This window comes from Bombus huntii, chromosome 16 (assembly GCF_024542735.1).
Source record: "Bombus huntii isolate Logan2020A chromosome 16, iyBomHunt1.1, whole genome shotgun sequence".
Taxonomy (NCBI): domain Eukaryota; kingdom Metazoa; phylum Arthropoda; class Insecta; order Hymenoptera; family Apidae; genus Bombus; species Bombus huntii.
The window spans coordinates 2,096,607-2,115,852 of NC_066253.1; the positions used below are offsets into that span (position 1 = coordinate 2,096,607).

General features: G+C 32.7%; 2 protein-coding genes, 2 long non-coding RNA genes and 1 other non-coding gene across 11 annotated transcripts; 2 read left to right on the forward strand and 3 right to left on the reverse strand.

The window, feature by feature from the left end:
- Positions 1 to 796: 796 nt before the first annotated feature.
- On the reverse strand, positions 797 to 9,177 carry LOC126874827 (protein phosphatase 1D). 7 transcript variants are annotated; one of them, XR_007693030.1, is made up of 8 exons: positions 9,039 to 9,177; positions 8,339 to 8,981; positions 7,619 to 7,969; positions 7,317 to 7,537; positions 7,099 to 7,245; positions 5,583 to 6,967; positions 3,741 to 5,455; positions 797 to 3,660 (listed from the first exon to the last, which is right to left on the reverse strand). XR_007693030.1 is itself a non-coding variant. In XM_050637285.1 (8 exons), the coding sequence occupies exons 2-8, from the start codon at positions 8,640 to 8,642 to the stop codon at positions 5,083 to 5,085; spliced, it is 2,724 nt and encodes a 907-aa protein (XP_050493242.1). In that variant the 5' UTR covers positions 8,643 to 8,981; positions 9,039 to 9,177; the 3' UTR covers positions 797 to 5,082. The 7 variants fall into 7 exon arrangements, 5 of the variants coding, with proteins under 5 accessions (XP_050493242.1, XP_050493241.1, XP_050493240.1 ...); XR_007693031.1 differs by having other exon boundaries at positions 797 to 2,869; positions 2,967 to 5,455; XM_050637285.1 differs by having other exon boundaries at positions 797 to 5,455; positions 7,619 to 7,837; positions 7,895 to 7,969.
- A 281-nt stretch (positions 9,178 to 9,458) lies between these two features.
- On the forward strand, positions 9,459 to 12,460 carry LOC126874877 (uncharacterized). Its single transcript, XR_007693077.1, has 2 exons — positions 9,459 to 10,464; positions 10,662 to 12,460. It is a non-coding gene; the product is annotated as an uncharacterized LOC126874877 (long non-coding RNA).
- Positions 12,461 to 13,306: 846 nt separating this feature from the next.
- LOC126874836 (protein maelstrom) lies at positions 13,307 to 18,785 on the reverse strand. The gene is made up of 10 exons (XM_050637327.1): positions 17,325 to 18,785; positions 16,748 to 16,949; positions 16,274 to 16,657; positions 16,030 to 16,193; positions 15,703 to 15,951; positions 15,460 to 15,588; positions 15,315 to 15,357; positions 15,176 to 15,244; positions 14,051 to 14,107; positions 13,307 to 13,964 (listed from the first exon to the last, which is right to left on the reverse strand). The coding sequence occupies exons 1-10, from the start codon at positions 17,547 to 17,549 to the stop codon at positions 13,948 to 13,950; spliced, it is 1,539 nt and encodes a 512-aa protein (XP_050493284.1). The 5' UTR covers positions 17,550 to 18,785; the 3' UTR covers positions 13,307 to 13,947.
- LOC126874876 (uncharacterized) lies at positions 14,329 to 15,153 on the forward strand. Its single transcript, XR_007693076.1, has 2 exons — positions 14,329 to 14,985; positions 15,111 to 15,153. It is a non-coding gene; the product is annotated as an uncharacterized LOC126874876 (long non-coding RNA).
- LOC126874889 (U2 spliceosomal RNA) lies at positions 14,408 to 14,599 on the reverse strand. Its single transcript, XR_007693088.1, has one exon. It is a non-coding gene; the product is annotated as a U2 spliceosomal RNA (small nuclear RNA).
- Positions 18,786 to 19,246: the final 461 nt, after the last annotated feature.

Here is a 19,246-nt window from a genome sequence, read left to right on the forward strand (position 1 = left end):
TCAGTATTATCTTGTAAAATTGCAGATAACTTTTATAAGCTTTGGATATTCTATCTGTGAGTTTAATTACAAAAAGACAAAAAGAAAGAAAAAGAAAAAATATGCACTTTGTGTTAGATTATATACAAGTACGAATGATAATTCTTCTAAGGAATCATATTCTGTCGCTTCTTATATTTCTATTTAAATTGTAATCCATCACCAATACTGTATTTGGATATCTTTGTGCGAGTGATGGTTTCAAAACAAAGGGAAAGTATTTATTATTGATATATAAGTTAAATGAATATCTAGCATGTACATTGTTATGTATGATATATAAATTAACATTATACCTTTAAATGTATGTGTATATGAGCTAAGCATATTCGTGAAAATGCCTATAAATAATATTATGAAATCAGAAAAAGAAAAATCTGACTTATTTGTGTCTCTGTATATATGTAAAATTGTATTTTTTCAAATAACAGCATAGAAATATAAATAATCGTTTAAATTATTTTTGAAATATCCAATTTGCATCTCAGTACCAAATAAGTTTGCTGAATTTTATTTTATTTGATTTTATTGAAGCATAATTTCAGTCTTCTAAGAAGTATAGTCTAAAACAATAGAAAGAACAGAGAATTAATTTGATTCTGTACTTTATTAAGAATTGTAAACTTTTTAAACATTTTTATGACAACATAAATAAGTAGATAAATATTTTTTCCATAATTCAAGAGTTATATTCAAGTTTCTAGGCAAAGTACAACGAAGGCTTATGCTGGTATTCGCGAAGAAAATATTTGCTAAAAACATTTGTATATTTCAGTTTATTTAATTAAAATATACAGATTTGAAACGTGATCACACATTTGTTCGAGTATGCCTCCTTCAACCTATGCTTAACCTGAGATAAACCGCTATAAATTTCCATTCTCTATACAATTCTGTGTTCCTCTGTTAAATCTTATTTCTTCCTTTTCCCGTTTATTTTGACTCTCAGAGAAAATACTTAGTTTTTCTATTTATTTGTTTTTAATTCACGTCCTATGTAACGAATGTTAAATCTACAAACGCAGAACTAGACGGATCATTTTTTCCTCGTCCACTCCTACATTTCATTTCCTTCGTTACTATTATAATTTCTCATGTATATAAATAAACGCTAGCGAAGATTTTCTTTATGTCTCTTATGAGCACAATCATCTAAATCTTTTTTTTTTAATTATATCTACATGTAGACGATTTACAAATATATGCGTTTTTATTTTACAATATGTATGTATATATATGCGCCTATATACTTATATATATTTACATACATATACAGTATATCTATATGTATAGATAGTGCTACTTGATCGCATGCACCAAGAAGAGATAGTGAAATGTTCTTATTTTATGTATCTCAGATTTTATCTACCTTGTAATATATTTCTTTCTTATCATTTGGTGTTTATATTTTCACTGGGTAACAATGAAAAAATTACTTTCTTCTTGGCTCATGATATATGTATGAATACACTTTATACATATATATATACAAATTTCAATGGTAACTATTGTAGGCACGTGTCATTATTTTCTTTCCTTTGTCATACTATTTTCCTCTCTGTTTTTTGAAATAATTATGTCTCTCTCTGCACTGTCTATAATAAAACAGAAAGATATAAAAATATTGATAAATTCGTACAAGCATACGCTTCTGAATGTCTTCATTTTCTTTTTTCACTTGGTCAAATAATCCCGGAGAAATGGTAAATTTTCATCAAGTATGATCACTGTACTATTTCTATAAAAAATATTCCAAAAGATAGAAGTCAACTAAAAATCATGTTATGAATAATCTTATTTTAACATAAAACACCCTCTAATCTTCAACAAACATTACTCTAGAAGATATACATATGTATATGGAACAAAATTGTAACATGTGGATGAGAATTTACCATCTCAATCTCTCTGACCATATTATTACTTCAGCACACATGCAACCAAACTTTCAAAATTATCCTGAAGTAAGTTTCACGCTATTCGCAAATTTTAAATAAACTTAAAAATAATCACCGCATTCGTAATAAATGAAAAAAAAGCCTCCAATAGAATACATTTCTATTTAACGATTTAAGCACATAATTATACGAAACATCTGCATCTCAATCATCGTTTTAACGATTCACTGTTCAACACATCTCTAATTTTGCGAACTTCGAAAGGCGACTCTTGTAAATTTTTGCGAGCAAAACGCGACTCTGCGAACCGTTCTTTCTCAGTACCCACAGTCTGCCGTGTTTCGCCCATAAAAATATATATGAACCACCTTCTGATTGTTGCAAAATTGAGAAAAAGCTAAAATTTGTTGAAGAATTATTATATATCCATACAACAAATAAATTTTTTAATTCTTTCACTCACTCGTTCGTTTTCTCTTTTTTGTAGCTGCTATAAATATAATCTAAATTTTGTATCGCATAACAGACAGTCATTTTTCGTACCGCTTCGTACCAAGGTAGACGCTATTCAAAATTATCGTCGTAATTAAGCGAACGACTGAATACTTACAACAGTGAATACAATAGAATCGAACTACCTACGAGTCCCTTTTTTCTTTTTTCCTTATTATATCGAAAGACTTTCTTAGATTTTGTGCTGCCATTGTATAAAGTTAAATATAAAAATTTCATGATTATACACGCCGGTTTTCCCTTAATGTCGACCGAACGAATCTTGAACAGTCACCTCCATGCTTGGCCAAAGCGGATCGCTGTTTTACGTACCTACGTACTAGATATTTTCATTTTCTTTGTAATCTTACTGTAAGCAAATCACATTTTCTCTTTAATGACTTGTTAGTCCTCTTTGAAAGTCGCTCCCATGTAAAACACTGGAACATTTAAAGGAATCATTCAAAATAATTTTTGCAAATCACATACGCACTTGTAGTTACAGTTATCCTTTACTTCTTTTACTCTCATACTCACATATTTTATACACATGTTCGTGTTCTTTATCTTTTTCTGTTTCAAGCTTCCTCAAACTCTACAATTAACAATTTAACAAGCTAGTCAAACATTAGAAAGCATAGAATTAAGAAAGGAATCATTTAATATTAAGCTGACAATTAATGAGATACGCCGTCTTATTAGTTTCAAAAAGTTGGAAATTATTTAAAAAAAATTTTTTTAACAGAACCTGTTTTAAAACTATGCTTTTCGACCTAGTACCCAGCAGGTCTTAAGAGTTATTCATACAACAAATTCAACTTTTTACAAATTGTCCTTTACAAAATCATCTATAATGTATTGTACAATCTCTCTAATATTTTAATATTCGTTATACATTATATTGTAAAAGGTCTAACTTTACTTATGTTAAAATAGTAATTTCTTGTTCCAATTGTTGGTAATACTGGGTTCCAACTGGTTTTGTAATCTTAAACAATAATAAAAGTCTTAATATACTATGAAATAATTACTAGATAAAGCAAATGTTTAGATTATAGTATTCATTTTAATCCTACAAGGTGCTATGCTTTCTTAAGAAAGTGAAAAGTGATAAAAATGTACCTAGTTAGCTTTCTGATGGCAAAATCTGTTCAAATGAAGTAGCATGGTGATCTATTACTTGAGAAAGAGGAATATTTTACTCAAACTTGAAAACCGATAACACTGATTTCTGAAAATCAAAAACTATTCAGAAACTATTACCACGGCATGAAAAAAAGGAAGTATTGCTACATTCGGGAAATTACATACGTGGATAACAGTGGAGATATTCCAATGTATAAATTACAATCTGCAGGAATAGTATATACAATTGGAAAGAAATACACATGCAATTTATGATTGACATGACGTTAAAATCTCAGTTATCGAAACCCCGATTAATGGAACGATCGATTAACGAAAAATTCGATTATTGGAACATCGATTATTTAACGGAACGTTCGATTATTCGAACGGGTTGTCTAAGATGTAAACAAGAGAAATATGTGTTTATGTTCAATGCGTGTATGTATGTTGTGTTTTCATTTCGGTTATGCTTCCTCTTTCTCTCTAATCACTATTCATTGTATGTAGGTATGTACGATGTCTTTGGGTTATTATTAGCATTTATAGATTAGATCCTATTAGTAACGTTCTTATTGCTTACTACACACTCAGAAGCATTCGTTGCTTTAAAAACGAATTTAAGATGGTTCGAAGCACAAAGAGAGAGAGAAAGAGAGAGGGAGGAGAGAGGGAGATAGATAGATATAGATAGAGATAGAGAAAGAGAGACAGATAGAGTACGGCTACTGAAATAATAACATTGAAAAAAGTCGCCCAGTTGGCAGCTAAGTAAGATTGGGAGACAAAAATGAACACTAAAGAAAATTGTTAAATCTTGATTCAAAAGCTTTTGTATTTGTGTAATACTAATATATCTGTATGTATCTACAAAATATTTCACATTAAATGATCTTTGTTCGTATAAAAACAGAGTTACTCAATTATCCGTATGGACGTGCCATGTCTTGTTTTGAATAATCATATTAATGTATGCATTTTTCTAAACGGAACATGAAGAAATACGTTATACTATTCGATTGATTCTACATTATTGCTAAATATCTTTCAACGTGTGAAACTATGCAAATATGAAAAATACGATCAACTCTTGACCCGTAGTGTGCCGTGGAAGTAGTAAAACTTTACTATGTATCGATAAGAAAATTGTTATCCTACTTAGTATCCTCATATACTTATTACTAGCAAATTGTTTTAAGAAGAAGTTAGAACTATTCTAAAATAGGAAACGATGGAAATCGTTGATGATTCTTATTTTTCTTTGCTTTTTTTAACAATTGGTCCATAAAATGCAAACCCAATTCCATCGAGACATTTGGAAAATTGAGACAAGAGCTTGCCTATAGCATCTTCAAGTTTCAAGATAAAATGCAACAGTATAAACGAGAATAGTTAATCTCTCTCAGTTAAATATACCTTTCCATGAAGATGAAAAGCAAGACGCAAAGTGAAGAAAAATTTGGTGAGGGTAAGAAATGATACCCTGTTTAATGTAACAAGCAGTGTAATTAATGTACGTTACCCTACCTCATTTTCCAAGACGTTTAATGCGAGATCGCGTGCTTAATGACCTAGCACTTGGGTTATAGGGTGATTTGACTCTCTTAGCCATTCCGGAACTAGAGTTACATCCGGTATTCGTAGGACTAATCGTAGAGCAAGCTCCGTTCGCAGTATTACTGCTAGTTTGCTTTATACTGGACGACAAGGAGGAAGACCTTACTCTATTTGACTGTAGAAATCCATTATTACTAGAATGCTTCAATTTACACGGTAAAGAGAGCCGACTTTGCTTTACTATTCCGTACTGATGTACTAATTGTGGAGATATCGTGTGACCAGTTATGTCTACATTACGTGAACGTAGTGTTTTTACAGGTGTCGCTGCGATAGTATCTGACCTGGAATAAAAACAAATACAAATATATCAGGTAAGGAATTGCAAAATCACTTCGCGCAAATGCAAGCTTAGTTTCAATACAAGTTAGTAGACACGATAAAAAAAGATCAAACGATAAGGAAACTAACCTGAGCCAACGTTGCGGAACAGTCGTATTATCTGAAGGACCTATAATAGACACGGCTCGCTTTATCCTCCGCTCGTTACAATTATTTGATCTATTACTTCTTCCCTGATCCCACTCTCTTGCGCTGAGACTAGCAGCCCACAATTGTTTCAACAGACCTTTGATAGACGGCCTTCTGATAGCTTTCACTGGCGTAGCTTTTTTCTCCAAATTTCTTTGGAAGCTATTTAGCGACGGTAGCCTTTCCTGTACAGGTACAGTGGTAGCAACAGCCGTAGAACGAGCAATATTGGAATCCGTGCTAGGCCAGCTCATACTACTACTCGCGTCCTTTGTGGCTTGATTCGCTGGATCGTTCTCATCGACCGGGTTCGGACGATCCTCCGATCGCGTCCTCCTTTTAACGCATGGTTCTTGTAACATACGTGACTCCTCAATCGTGTTAACTACACTCTGTGATATTGCACTGTGTCTTCGTTTAGTAGCAACAGCACTACCGCTCGTTTTGCTCGTCGAATTTCTCACACCTTCCTCCATCGTGTTTCCCGATACTGACACTTTTGTACTACGCGATTTAAGTCTAGAATTTACATATGTTTTCGTTTCCAACGAACTAGCATCGCCCAAAGTATTTCGCGGATGTGTGGTTAGGCTGAGCCTTCTCGTGCTTCGAACATCTCTTCTTGAGGTTGAGAATAATGTTGTTTGTCTGTGACGAGATCCATTTAATATGTTAGCTTTTACTTCATTCTCATTACAGCTAGTACTCGCTAGAACTACTTCATTGCTCTCTGTGGTATTAGTAACGACTGTGGAAGAATGTGTACCATTACATTCACTGGAAAATGCACTTTGGTGTATCACATTTGAAACATCAGGATCGTTTTTCATTTCTATCTCAGGTGATTGCCGAGATGATCTCGAATTTTTCTGCTCATTTAGTGTATTATCTTCAGTTATCTTTGTTGGTTGTCCCTCGTTGGTCTTGGTTTTTTCTACTTCTGCCTCAAATTCGAGACTATTTACTTCTATACTGTTCTTTAATATTTCATTGGATGATAATTCTACAGGTTGAAAATTTCCATCGACCAAATTTTCTGAGATATCTGCATGTTTTTCATCTTTTTGATATTGATTTTCTTCAATTTTATCTGCAGGTGTACATATATTATCCACATATGATTCTTTTCGATTCCCCTCAATCTCATCTGAAAAAGCTGGTACAGACCGGTTAAGATCAACATAATGATTTATTATAGGGGAAGGCCTTGGTGTACTTGGAGAGACTTGATTACAGTTATGTCTTGTTGGGGCTTCTGCAAGCGTAGCTGTAGGTGTGTGCATAGTACGATGTGTTACAACACACTCTTTCTGGCTCAATATAATCTTGAAGAACCAAAAAAACAAATTTGTTTAACAATATAACCAACATCTTGCTTTGTATCTTCCAAATAATTTTTTCCTTTTTTTTAATGATATTATTAAAGAGTGGATGGATAATGTTTAACCATACATACCTCACTACGAGATGGACCTGGTGGATCTAACATTAATGTAACCACGCTTGTATTATCTGCACGTAGCCTCTTTAATGACCACTTTTCCAAAGCTCTATCTACTAGACTTTTCGAAGGATTTATCCACAGTTGAACATTATCAGCTTGCTGTTTAAAATAGGAATTACAAATATGTCTCTGTACGTTTAATATCTTATTCAAGTTCCTTTTAAACATACCCCATTACATGTTTGTTGAGAAGCAATCAAATGTTTCTCATTATGTCTATCTGCAGCTTGGACAATAGCCACTGCAGCTTGGGGTGTCAACATATTCCACAAACCATCTGTTCCAAAAATAAGGCAACGATGTGATTCCACATCAATCGCAACTACTTTAACATCTGGTTCTGGAGACACAACAAATGTGTTCAACTCTGAGTTATAACTCCAAAGATCACCTATAAAATACAAAGTTGTTAATCATCTAATGATCCATACATTCTTATAGGTTTTTCCCTAATATTTTAATAGCAATATACCTAAGGATCTAGCAACAGCAAGAAATGGAATTTCATCTATATGAGTTGACCTTCGAACAGGTCCTTTGTGCCCAATACGAGGTCTGTTCCAAACAACTCTTGGAACCCCAGACTTACTAACAACTTTACCACCAGACTGACGTATCCTCATCATTTCTGGCCCACTTTCCGGCTTATGGTCTTTGGTCAAAGCTTCTGCACGCCATTGAGGATCACCATCTGCTTGGTATCCCAATATTATGCCAGAATCTCCTACATGACCCAGGTAAATTTTACCTTTACGAATAAAGGCTATACTAGCCGTGGTCCCGGCCGTAGATGGTAATCCGGATGCGGTTCTCGGCCACTTGTCTATCACAAAAATACATCCTCGTCAACATATATTTTCATTGAGAATTCCTGTCGAAAACCACATTCTACGATTCTTTGCTTTATAACGAACAAATTGCCCATAGAAAAATAAAAGATATCGAATATTTTCTTTCAACTACTTTTTCTCAGAGTTTGAACTTTCAGGTTAGCTCGGATTACATAACCTAAATTCTAACCTAATCGAGCATAGGTGGTGGGGGAAATACGCGGGACAATGAGAGAAATTCTTCAAAAAATAGTAGATACATTAAGTTTCTTTGTAAATACGCGTGAAAAGTGATGGAATTTGGCGGGAAACGAGTGAAGTAGTAGAAATAACGGAACAAATGGCGGAAATAAGATTCCTACCAAGCTCCCGCCACATCGCATAGTGCGTGTTCACGTATCCGTCTTTGATGGCTCGCAGCACATCCTCGTCCCGATCGCTCCAAAAATTCTTCTGCTTGACGATAACGTTCATCAGATGTTCTTTAGCAAATGTGGCAGCTTCGCCGCCTCCGTGGCCGTCGAATATTCCGAAGAAGGCATACTCCAGATCTTTGTCATCCGGTGTCGATTGAAAGGCCACGCTGAACATGTCCTCCATGTACTTACGACCGCCCTGATTACAATGTCCGGTCACTCTTAGATTAACCCCAATACTCAACGGCATGATGGAACACGCCGGTGACCACGGGATGTCAAGAAGACGAAAGTCTATCACTTCCTTTAACTACGCACTGTTTCAACACTCGACACGCACAGGGAACGGAAGCCTCGTATTTACTGGGTAGGTCTGCGCGTAGCTCGAGGGACGCACACACACTCCAACGATCATGGCCCCACACGGCACAATGACGTTGCGCGCACCGGAGTAGGGCAGGAGGGGTCGTCCCCTCCACGATTTCACCGTCACCAATGCGCCTACCACTATACTCCGACGTTTCTCGAGAATCTTCAAACCGAGTGCTTTTGAGCAACGCAATTTATTTAACTGGGAACCTTCCTTAACCTATAAACACACCTTGATTAGTCTATCTTAGAACTATAGAAAAATTATTTATTATACCTTAAGAGGTAGAAGTAATCCTTCAAATTGGTACAGTATAGTTTGTAGTTATAACGTAGTAGTAACTTCCGAACATTTTAGGTTTTCTACCGAGCCCTACTACGCCCTTCCTTAAGAGTTACTTTCGACTTGATAAATTTCTTAAGTTTCAACTATAAATATTAACTACCTATATAAGCCTAATTCTTAAAGTTATTACCATTATTATTTCATAATTACAATGTATATAGTACTAGCAATTTCTAAACATTTTAGATTTCCAACTTAACTCTGCTATGTCTTTTATTACATGTTACTTTCGTGACGACAAATTTCTTAAGTCTGAGTTATAACTATCAACTACCTATACAAAATTAGTTCTTTAAATTATTAGTGTAGTCTATAATTATAATGTAAATACATAGTATTGATAGTTTTTGAACATTTTAGGTTTTGAACTTAACCCTACTACATCTTTCATTATAAGTTGCTTTCGACTCAGTAAATTGTTCGAGTTTGAACCAGATAAGTATCAGCCACTTACATAGAAGCATTTTCGAGCTATTAGTATACATTATAATTACAACGTAATATTGGTTGCATCTGAACATTTTATATTTTTAATTTAGTCCTACGTCCTTTGATTCAGTTGTTAACAAATTTCTTAAGTTTGATGAAAATACTGAAATCACTCGTTACGTTAAACATTTTTGTAAAATATTGAATTTCCGTTCTGAGGCAGAAAAATTGCAGTGGCAGGGTTTCAAATCGATTGGCGCGCAGAAAGTTCCACGCGGAAGCGTATACGATATATGTATACATTATCAATGCGTTCGATAATTTGCAAAACGCATCATGTATACGTATTTCCAAGATAACTATTCCCGTTAGTTCGATTCTCATGTAGCATATGTTCCCCGACGTATAAGTTAACGTATAGCGGTTCCATAATCACGATTGGACGATTCGATTTGCCGCGCTTCGAATTTAACCGGGAAACTAGATGTGCCCCTTTGAAATTTCCAAAAACTCTCCGTAAACAGCAACTTGGTAACATTACCTCGGTTATATTACCCTCACCGACGACCACCACACGCAGAGCGGTATCGCATCCCCCTTTCGTTTCACCGTTTCCGCCCATCCCCACTGTCGTGGAAACTTTTACCCCTTCCCTTCCCCCACCATTCCCCTGACATAGGGCCGGCCCATCAACGTCGCGGTGCTATTCATGCCGCGCATCTCGGCTCACGCAGTTGCTGCGTTGCCATGTGTTCTCCGACGAACCTGAACTTTCTTGTCCAGCTGGTGACTCTCGAAGTCTCGAACATGTCTTTTGCAAAATTCTTCCCAAAATTAAAACATTATTTTACATAAATGCACATTATAACATACAATCACCTTAATTATCAAAATATGATAATTTTTTGTAAAAGAGAACCAAATTGGGGTAAGGATAAATAAAATATGGAATACTATAACACATAATATCTTTGGTCGTTTCCAGATTTAAGTTTCCCTCTTCGTTTGAATATATATTTGCATGTTTTAATGTTGTAAACATGTGATACAAGTTTGTAAGATATAGATATGTCGAGAATATAATTTGCTGTTAAGGAGTGTAGAATTATTGTTTCGTTTTTTTAGGTGGTTTTGCGGACGTAAACGGGAAATGAATGCGAACCAAGTGGAAAGCAAACATTCTGTTTTGCCAGGCTGTGCAGTTATCTCTTTCCAAGAGCAAAACACGGGGCACGTGTTTGAACTTGTTCGCCTCACGAACTGGCAACGTTGTACTTCGTTCAAAATAGCACTCCCAGCTGGCGGCTTTCGCTTAACATCCGATAGGCTATAGTTTGATGAGAACTGTTTTTGACTTTATCGCTAAAGTAGAACCGTTTTCGTTCATATTTTGTTTTCTGATTTCGTTCGCCAAAATCCATGGTTAACAATTTCTATGATTCGCTAAGCGATCGGAGATACGGTCGATATGTGTCATCGATTGCATCATCTCTTCGAAAAGATGGCTGTTCTTTTCTGCTTGGAAACAGTTATGCGGAAACACGGCAATCAGCAATTAAGCTATTTCTTTCGAATTTATTATTAATATTAGATTTGTTATGTGATTAGGACTGTTAATTTTCCAAAGATATAGCTATTGCAATATCCTTATTGTTGAAGCTTGATTACTGATTGTACTGTTAAATTAATAAATGTAATAGTTTTAAAAGTAAATGAAGTTTGGAACTGTCAGAACAGTTGTCGCGCTACCATCTACCGACAATTGGCAGAATTACCGAAAGATCAGATAACAGAAAATGATACAAAAATAAACGCGTAACTAAATAAATAAAGCTGCTTTTCGCAAAGCACTGAAGTCTATTTAATATCTGTTTGCAAAAAACAGTATATATAACAATTGTTGAACAAAATTTTGCTATATGAAAATTTTCAAATGGTTCTATTATACCGACGCATATTTTAATTCAATGCAGAACACTTTGCAAACAGAAAACTGCGCTGTTTTACATACACATACACACAAGCGCGCGCGCTCACACACACACAATCTATCTATAATAATAATATAATATATATAATATAATATATATAATATTATAATAATATTATATATATATCTTTATAATATTCGGTATACAATTACAATAATGATAATGAACCATTTTCATGAATATAATTAATATAATTCAAGATAAGTAATAGAGTGAATGTAAATCTTTAATTAATCCTTCCTGAATTAATTAAATAATTGAACAATTATTGAGAAGTGTTAGCAAAATACAAATTTAAGATATATTTCATATTTTATGTAGTAAGTATAAGACAATGTATGATTAATTACTAACGAAATTATTTTATTTACTATTAGTATGAGTGGAGTTATTCTTTCGCGGAACAACGGGATGCGAATTTTAAATCTGTTTCCAACGCGACGGGTTGGATGATTCAGGAACCTTCTCAGGAATTAGGAACAAGTCGGTGCAGGTTCAGTCCTGTCCAGGCAGACCTAACGACATCTTCAAAGTACTGACGTGTTGTGTTACTAAGCCAAGCCGAATGCATCGATTGTGTCAGAGAAAATTGCTTGATGACGTTTGTTTCGTGATATAGTATACCGGTCTTTTATTTCAAAAGTATCATTCACTTCGCTTTATGCGTTGATTCTCTCATGTGTAATGTGTATCCTTTTTGCAATTGAAATTTGTTTCTCTTAAATGCTAATTCTAACCTTTATGTTTACATATTATGTATATCAGTATGTATGTCAGATCAAAGTAAACTGAATATCCTACTTGAAATGTGATGTTACATTTAATAAATATATGTAGTTATAAGTACATACAAGTCGTCTGTGTTATAACATAATGTTTTGTCATTGATGGTAATTGTATTATATTATTAATAAAGTATGAGTGAAATTATTATTATGGATAAATTGATTCCTTAATTTTTATTTTGTTTTATATGTTGGTGTTTGTAAGAATTTCTCATTTTGTAAATAAAATTTAAGACGATGTAAATATAACCAAATTTGTATATAAACAAAATCTATACAAATAAATATATGTCTAAACCTTGTAATAAATTCCCGTAATGTAATATTAATAATACGTAATTACAATTATTTTGATAATTTGATTTTTTTATATACAATATTTCCCCTCCAGTTTTGTTTATTTTAATACAAATTTAATAAGCATATAAAAACAACATTTTGGTACAAATTATATATAATTATTTCTCTTACATAATTTTGAACGTTTTGTATTTTTATCAAAAGCACTATAGAAAAGGATAAAAGAATCTCTCTTCGATCGTCATTTTGTCTTATAGATTCTTGCTAGACTTGATGGCAACTTGACGGAAAATCAAAATATTGGTAAAGGTATATTCAAGAAAAGTGGGTATATGTATATACTTGGGAAAAGAACGGAAAATTAAGCATATATCTTTGTATTATGAAATCCTACTTATTTGCTCTGCTATCAACAGAGGCACAGGAACATTATGGAGGCTTCAGACGAGGAAACGGAATTATAGAAGGGAGAATATCTATATTTCGTGATCTAACAATATCGACCCATTAGCCAATGAAATTGATAATGAATAAATAATTTCAGGCCATTCTTTTATGAATTTTTCTTAATAATAAAGTTTTACTCAAGTGTAAGTATAAAAATATAACGTATAATAAAGAATTCCATTAGTAAGGAGCTATATGTTCATAGAGTATTACCATATTGATGACTTAAAAATTAAGGTCTGTTAAATGAATTCCATCCATTTTATTTTTAATAAATAATTTTTGTTTATACATATTATGTTTCGAAATAACATATATACATAGATAGTTATCTAACTCGGCGGCACGCCGTCGCCAATTCGAAATGTATGAGTCAGCCATGCACGCAAAGAATGTACGAATCAGCCACTTGTAAGAAGTAAGACTAATTCCACGAAATACTATCATTTATGGAAACCCTCGCATTCTTGGATAACTTTAACCTTTCTTGAATAAAATTTATACATAGTCTAAGATATATCCAAAACACAACGGCATGAAAACAGAACGAGAATTAAAATCACAAAAACTTTTATAAAGCAGTTTAGCATTCTAAATCTTGTAATAACAAAATTACAAATTATTTTGAGATTCAAGGTTTAGATAATAAAATTCACTTTCATTAAAAATTAATCGTATATTTTCTTTATGAACTTTGGTAACAGATCGTGTCTTTATCTTTCATCTTTTTTTATGTCTAAGTTTGTAACAAAATATTGTTCTTTTTTCATAAAACAAATTACACACAAGTTATGTAAGTCTTATTTGTAAGAGTGTATTTCAAAGATTCCATACGAATTTGTTGTCACAGAAAAAGTCCAATCTCTTTCGTACCAAAAGCTATTTGTCCTAACAATTTCCACGTCCTGCATACAAATGTAAAGTAAAACTTATTATAAAATCTTCAAACATAATTGTATATTAAGATTCAATTTAATATATAAAATTTTACCTCTGCCCAAAGGCAGCTTGAACTTTGTAGTATCTTTTTTAACTGTACCTCGTCCTCCTATATTGAAACAAATAAAAATTAAAAAATTAGAAATACTTCATATTAATTGTACCATACAACCCGTTAAAAGTAAAGAAAAATATTTTTACACAAAATATTAATATGTTTTATTATAATATATTTTACTGAAATTATTTGTGCACTATTTTTCTTAAGTTACTATAATTAACTTTCACATTTTGTAGATAGAAAGGCACTACAATTAAACAAGTATTACCTTATATCTTACTCAGAAAAATAATGTTCAAAATAACGTTCAAAGCAATAAATTCAAAAGTCACTTTATGTTTTTAAATAAATTATCAAGCCAATCCTAGCGGCACTGCAATGCTAGGCTGACTCACGACAGAGGTGGAGCAAGCACCAACCCTCCGTCAGATTCCAAAAATCAGTTTAATATTCTGACTTCCCAATGGGAAGTGTATCAGATATTAAGCTGATAAGAACAGATACTACACTTTGATCTTAGCCATAAGGCCGAGAAGCGATACCATTTCTGATTTTCTTTCCGAATATAACATCTGTATCTCCTAAATTTCCTAGCGAGAAATGGTACTCTAAAGAAACCACCTAGCGGTGGGGTTTTCAACTACTTTTATTTATGTATAGGGTGTAAGATAAGCATACGTCACGGTTCATAAAACTGATTCTGTCGTTGATTTAAGAGAGATTATGTAAATAAAGATATTGCATATCATAAATTTTTGGAAATTTTAAGGGAAAGTCAATTATGTGGTATTTTTATCTAATTAATTTTCACCGAATAAACTGGTAATACGGAAATAATCTGATATTTTTCTTACATTCTATACACAAAGTAGAATAGTTGGACACCCTAACCTAATCCTAGCCAAACTCTAACCTCACCATTAAGGGTAAGTGATTTCTCAAGGCTACCGTGTACAAAGTATACATTTTCATTGACACTTTCTTTATACTCATTATAATTTTTTTGTTTGTTGTATACATTATAGCTTTTTAACTCTTCTTTGAAATATAGGTAATTGGAAATTCATAAAATATATTTAAAAAGAAAAAAATAATTTCTAGAAATTAATGTCTCACCAATTGGTGGAAAATTGGTAACATCATTAAGAAGCTCGAAGCCTTCCTGTGTTCCACTAAGAGCTTTAGCTAAAATATTATAAAATATTTAGTTATATCGTACAAAATCGATGTAAGTAGGACACAAAAATATACTTACCCATTGTTTTAGGTGCACGCAATGGTCGCATTGGCAAATTTAGCTAAAAGTTCGAGAAATAAATTATTTTCAAATTGTATACTTTGTACATTCTAATTAACTGCTTGGAAGTTTAGCCGTGACGGTTTGAAACACTTGTACTTACAGCTGCAGTGTTGGATTTGGATGTACTAGCTTTAGCATGATCAACTATGACCACTTTATTCTCCATTCGTCTATTTTTCTCTTCTTCGTAAGATCGTGTAGATACCTTATCCCTATACTCTTTGGATACCTAATTATATTGAAAAAATTTTATACTTGTCAGAATATGAAACAATATCACCCTCTCTCTCTCTCTTTTTCTCACATAATTTTATATACTAAAAATCAATAATTTATTACTCACTCCATTCATATCAGCAATTGTTACCCTGTTTTCCAGTATTTTTAAAGTCTTTATCTTCAGATCAATGTTATCAGTTCTTCCGCTAGCAGTATCTTGTCTATTAATGTCGAAGGAATTCTTGTATGGGCAATGCACACCTTCGATCATTTCAACATTCAGGTATTCACAGCAATAATCACATATCGTCATACCCCATCTTGTTATTATGGATTTACTGCAGTACTGAGCTACATCTACAATTTTATGGAACTATATGGAAATCAAAATAAGCTGTTATTAAGGGTATTATATAGTATTAATGATTAGAAGTATTTTTTGTATGCATACTTCACACTCGAAGCCACGCATAGTGGATAAGTAGTCTTTTGCAAATTCCGTTTCAGCAAGAACAAGAGGAATGCCACGTTCGTCTACGCTCTTTACAGCAGCATTTCGTAGTTCTCCAAACAGTGCTTCTATTGAATAGATTAGATAGTCGTCAACAGATTGACCTAAAATACAATTACTAATTAAAAATGTTGCCAAAATTTTGTATTATCTTCTGTAAACTGTTATAAATATCTATAGTTACCACTTGCTTCATTCAATCTCTGTAGCAGTGATTCCACAATAGGATATGAGTTTTTCAGAGTGAACAATGGAGGATACCTTCTCCCAGTCTTATTACGTTCCATAAATTTGGAGAACTTATCATACATAAGTGCAAAGTCATATTCTCCATCATCTAATTCTATAGGGATTTGGTGTGTTTCCTGACTAGTTTCTAGTGCATCTCTTTTCCATCCTAAAGGTATTTTTACCTTTAATATTTCATGGTATACATTTTGAATACCATTTAGTATACTAAATTCTGCAATTGCAAATTCTGCAGGACAAAAGTCATACTTGTTAATTCCTATGTCTCTTCTATAAAACCAATTGACATGTATAAATATGAATTTTAAATTTTTCAAGTCTGTAACAAATGACAATATTAAATGTTAAATAATTAATCAATATCTTAAAAGTTCTTATTAGAAAAGAAGATTTAATTTGGAATACTTACTATCATGTCTTACACCTACACCAACTATAGATTCTATGTATTGAAGCATGTTTTGATGAAATTCCTCCTGTCTCTTTTGCTCTAACTCTAACTCAGCTACACTTTCACCAATTGTAGTTCTGTTACCTACTGTCATTTGAGCTTTAATCTTGTTGTCTTTTGCTCTAGACTTATAAATTCCCTTTTCATGTGGAGGAAGCTTCTATGATAACATAGAATTATACAAAATACTGTAATTTCCACTAAAAAATTTTATCAACAAATAACTATTAAAAATCATTAATATCACATATTCTTTTGCATATCACTTTATATATAGGGACATAAAAAAATTAGTTTGAGAAATTTCTCAGTCAGTTATTCTACTGTTAAAATGACCTTTGTATGTTAACACAAACATTTACATTTAAATTCTTCTAAATGTTCATATTATGTAAGTATTTTAAATAATGATATATATTTTTAAATTAGAATTATTTATTAAATTGGAATGTTTTTTATTCAAAGAATGGTACGTGGTCAGTTAAATTATTGAAATAAATTGTTAAATAAATAGCCGAAATATGAAATATATCACCTTCCAGTCTTCGCTACAAAGCGATGAAAGTTCTTTCATATTTCTTGGGACAGATATGCCACGCTTCTGTTGCTCTTTTGCCCAGTCAAGAGCAAAGAAATAAAATGCATTTTTTGACATATTGTATATAATGCTCAACAATCCACATTCGACGGAGAACCGGAAAGAACTGTTCCTTTGTTTGATTTTACATCGCATAGAGCTGACATTTGTTGGCAGTGCCATCTTCAATACTGAGGAATTAAAATAATTCGAAATACGAATTACAATCACACGTTGTTTGATTATTAATTATAAATTATGGAATTTTTATATTATATGAATATTGGATAGGACATATATTGACAGGTTGGAGGCAAAGAATATGGAAAATATTAATATTATTAATATATTGTATAATATACATATTAGTTATGAAATTATAATATATACAGATTTATTGAGAATTAATAGTGAAATTATAATATATAATCCTTATATATTGAGATTTAGATAATAATCTTTTTCAAAGATAATTTTAATTTATTATTGCAAGAATATGAAGCAGTTCTCTCATTTTTAAGATATTATACAATAATATATTCACAATAGTATTAATTAGAATTATGCTATCGACAATTCATAACGTATAAATATATATATAGAAATAATTACTATCAGTAAATAAATATTACATATAAATAATAATAGTTGATGAAAATTAACTACATGAGTGAATAATGTAATAAAAACGAAGTTAGAGTTACATATACTTATAACTGTATATAACTGTATATGTATACATACAGTCGATCTCGAAAATATTCGGGCACTAGTATAACTTTGACTTCTATGTTCTATGTCTGAAATAAATACACATAAAAAACAAAAATATTTTGCAATCTATTGAGGTATAGTATGTTTAGATGTCAGAAACTAAAGAACTTTTGACTTCAAACAAATCGTTATTTAAGTATTAGAAGAAATGTCAGAACAAAGTGAATTTTCATCCCACAAAAATATTCGGACACCTTATAAATTATTGTTAAAAATACTAAAGTGGTAATTTTTTTAAAAAAGTTGATGTTTTACCCGATACCCCATTTGTTCAATAATATGTCTCAAGCAGTTTAATATGTTGAAGATTAATGTTTAATTGTTGGAATACAACGATATCAATCGCATGCAGATAAGGTGATTGATCGTGCGGATTCTTCCGTTCGTTGCCCAGCGCCATCCCCACTAGCGTGCGTTCGTGAGATGCACAACGGCAATTAGCAGGTGCATGCTTTTTCAAAAAACGCCGGAAGAAACGTGAGGATATGGATGGAACATTCTAGATGTGCAAGTCGAGAAGCTACTAGAAGGTTCTGTGCCGCATGTGACGCCACACAGACACCCACACAGGTCACACTCATTACTGCATAGAGAGTGGGGTTCAAAACCTTTTCAAGGGCCATGGGTCACTAAGCCAGTCAGTCTGTGAATTTTACAGAATAAAATTACCCTCTACAAGACCGTAATAAAACCTGTCTGGACCTACGGAATCCAACTATGGGGAACAGCAAGTAACTCCAACATCGAAATACTCCAACGCTTTCAATCGAAAACGCTAAGATCCCTAATTGACGCACCTTGGTATGTAACCAATGAAACAATACACCGCGACCTCAAGATACCCACCGTCAAAGAGGAAATAGCAAAATATAGCGACAGATACAGCAAAAGAATCAACAAACACCGAAACCCCCTAATCACTGGACTACTCGATACGACGGACCAGATTCGCAGGCTGAAGAGGCACTACCCGCTAGACCTAAACGTTAGATTCATTTAATTATCCAAATCAAGCATATGCACTTACTTATAATACTTATAGATTATAAATTATATCTATCTATAATAAGTATTAACTTATTGTAAATAAACAGCCATGTCACTGC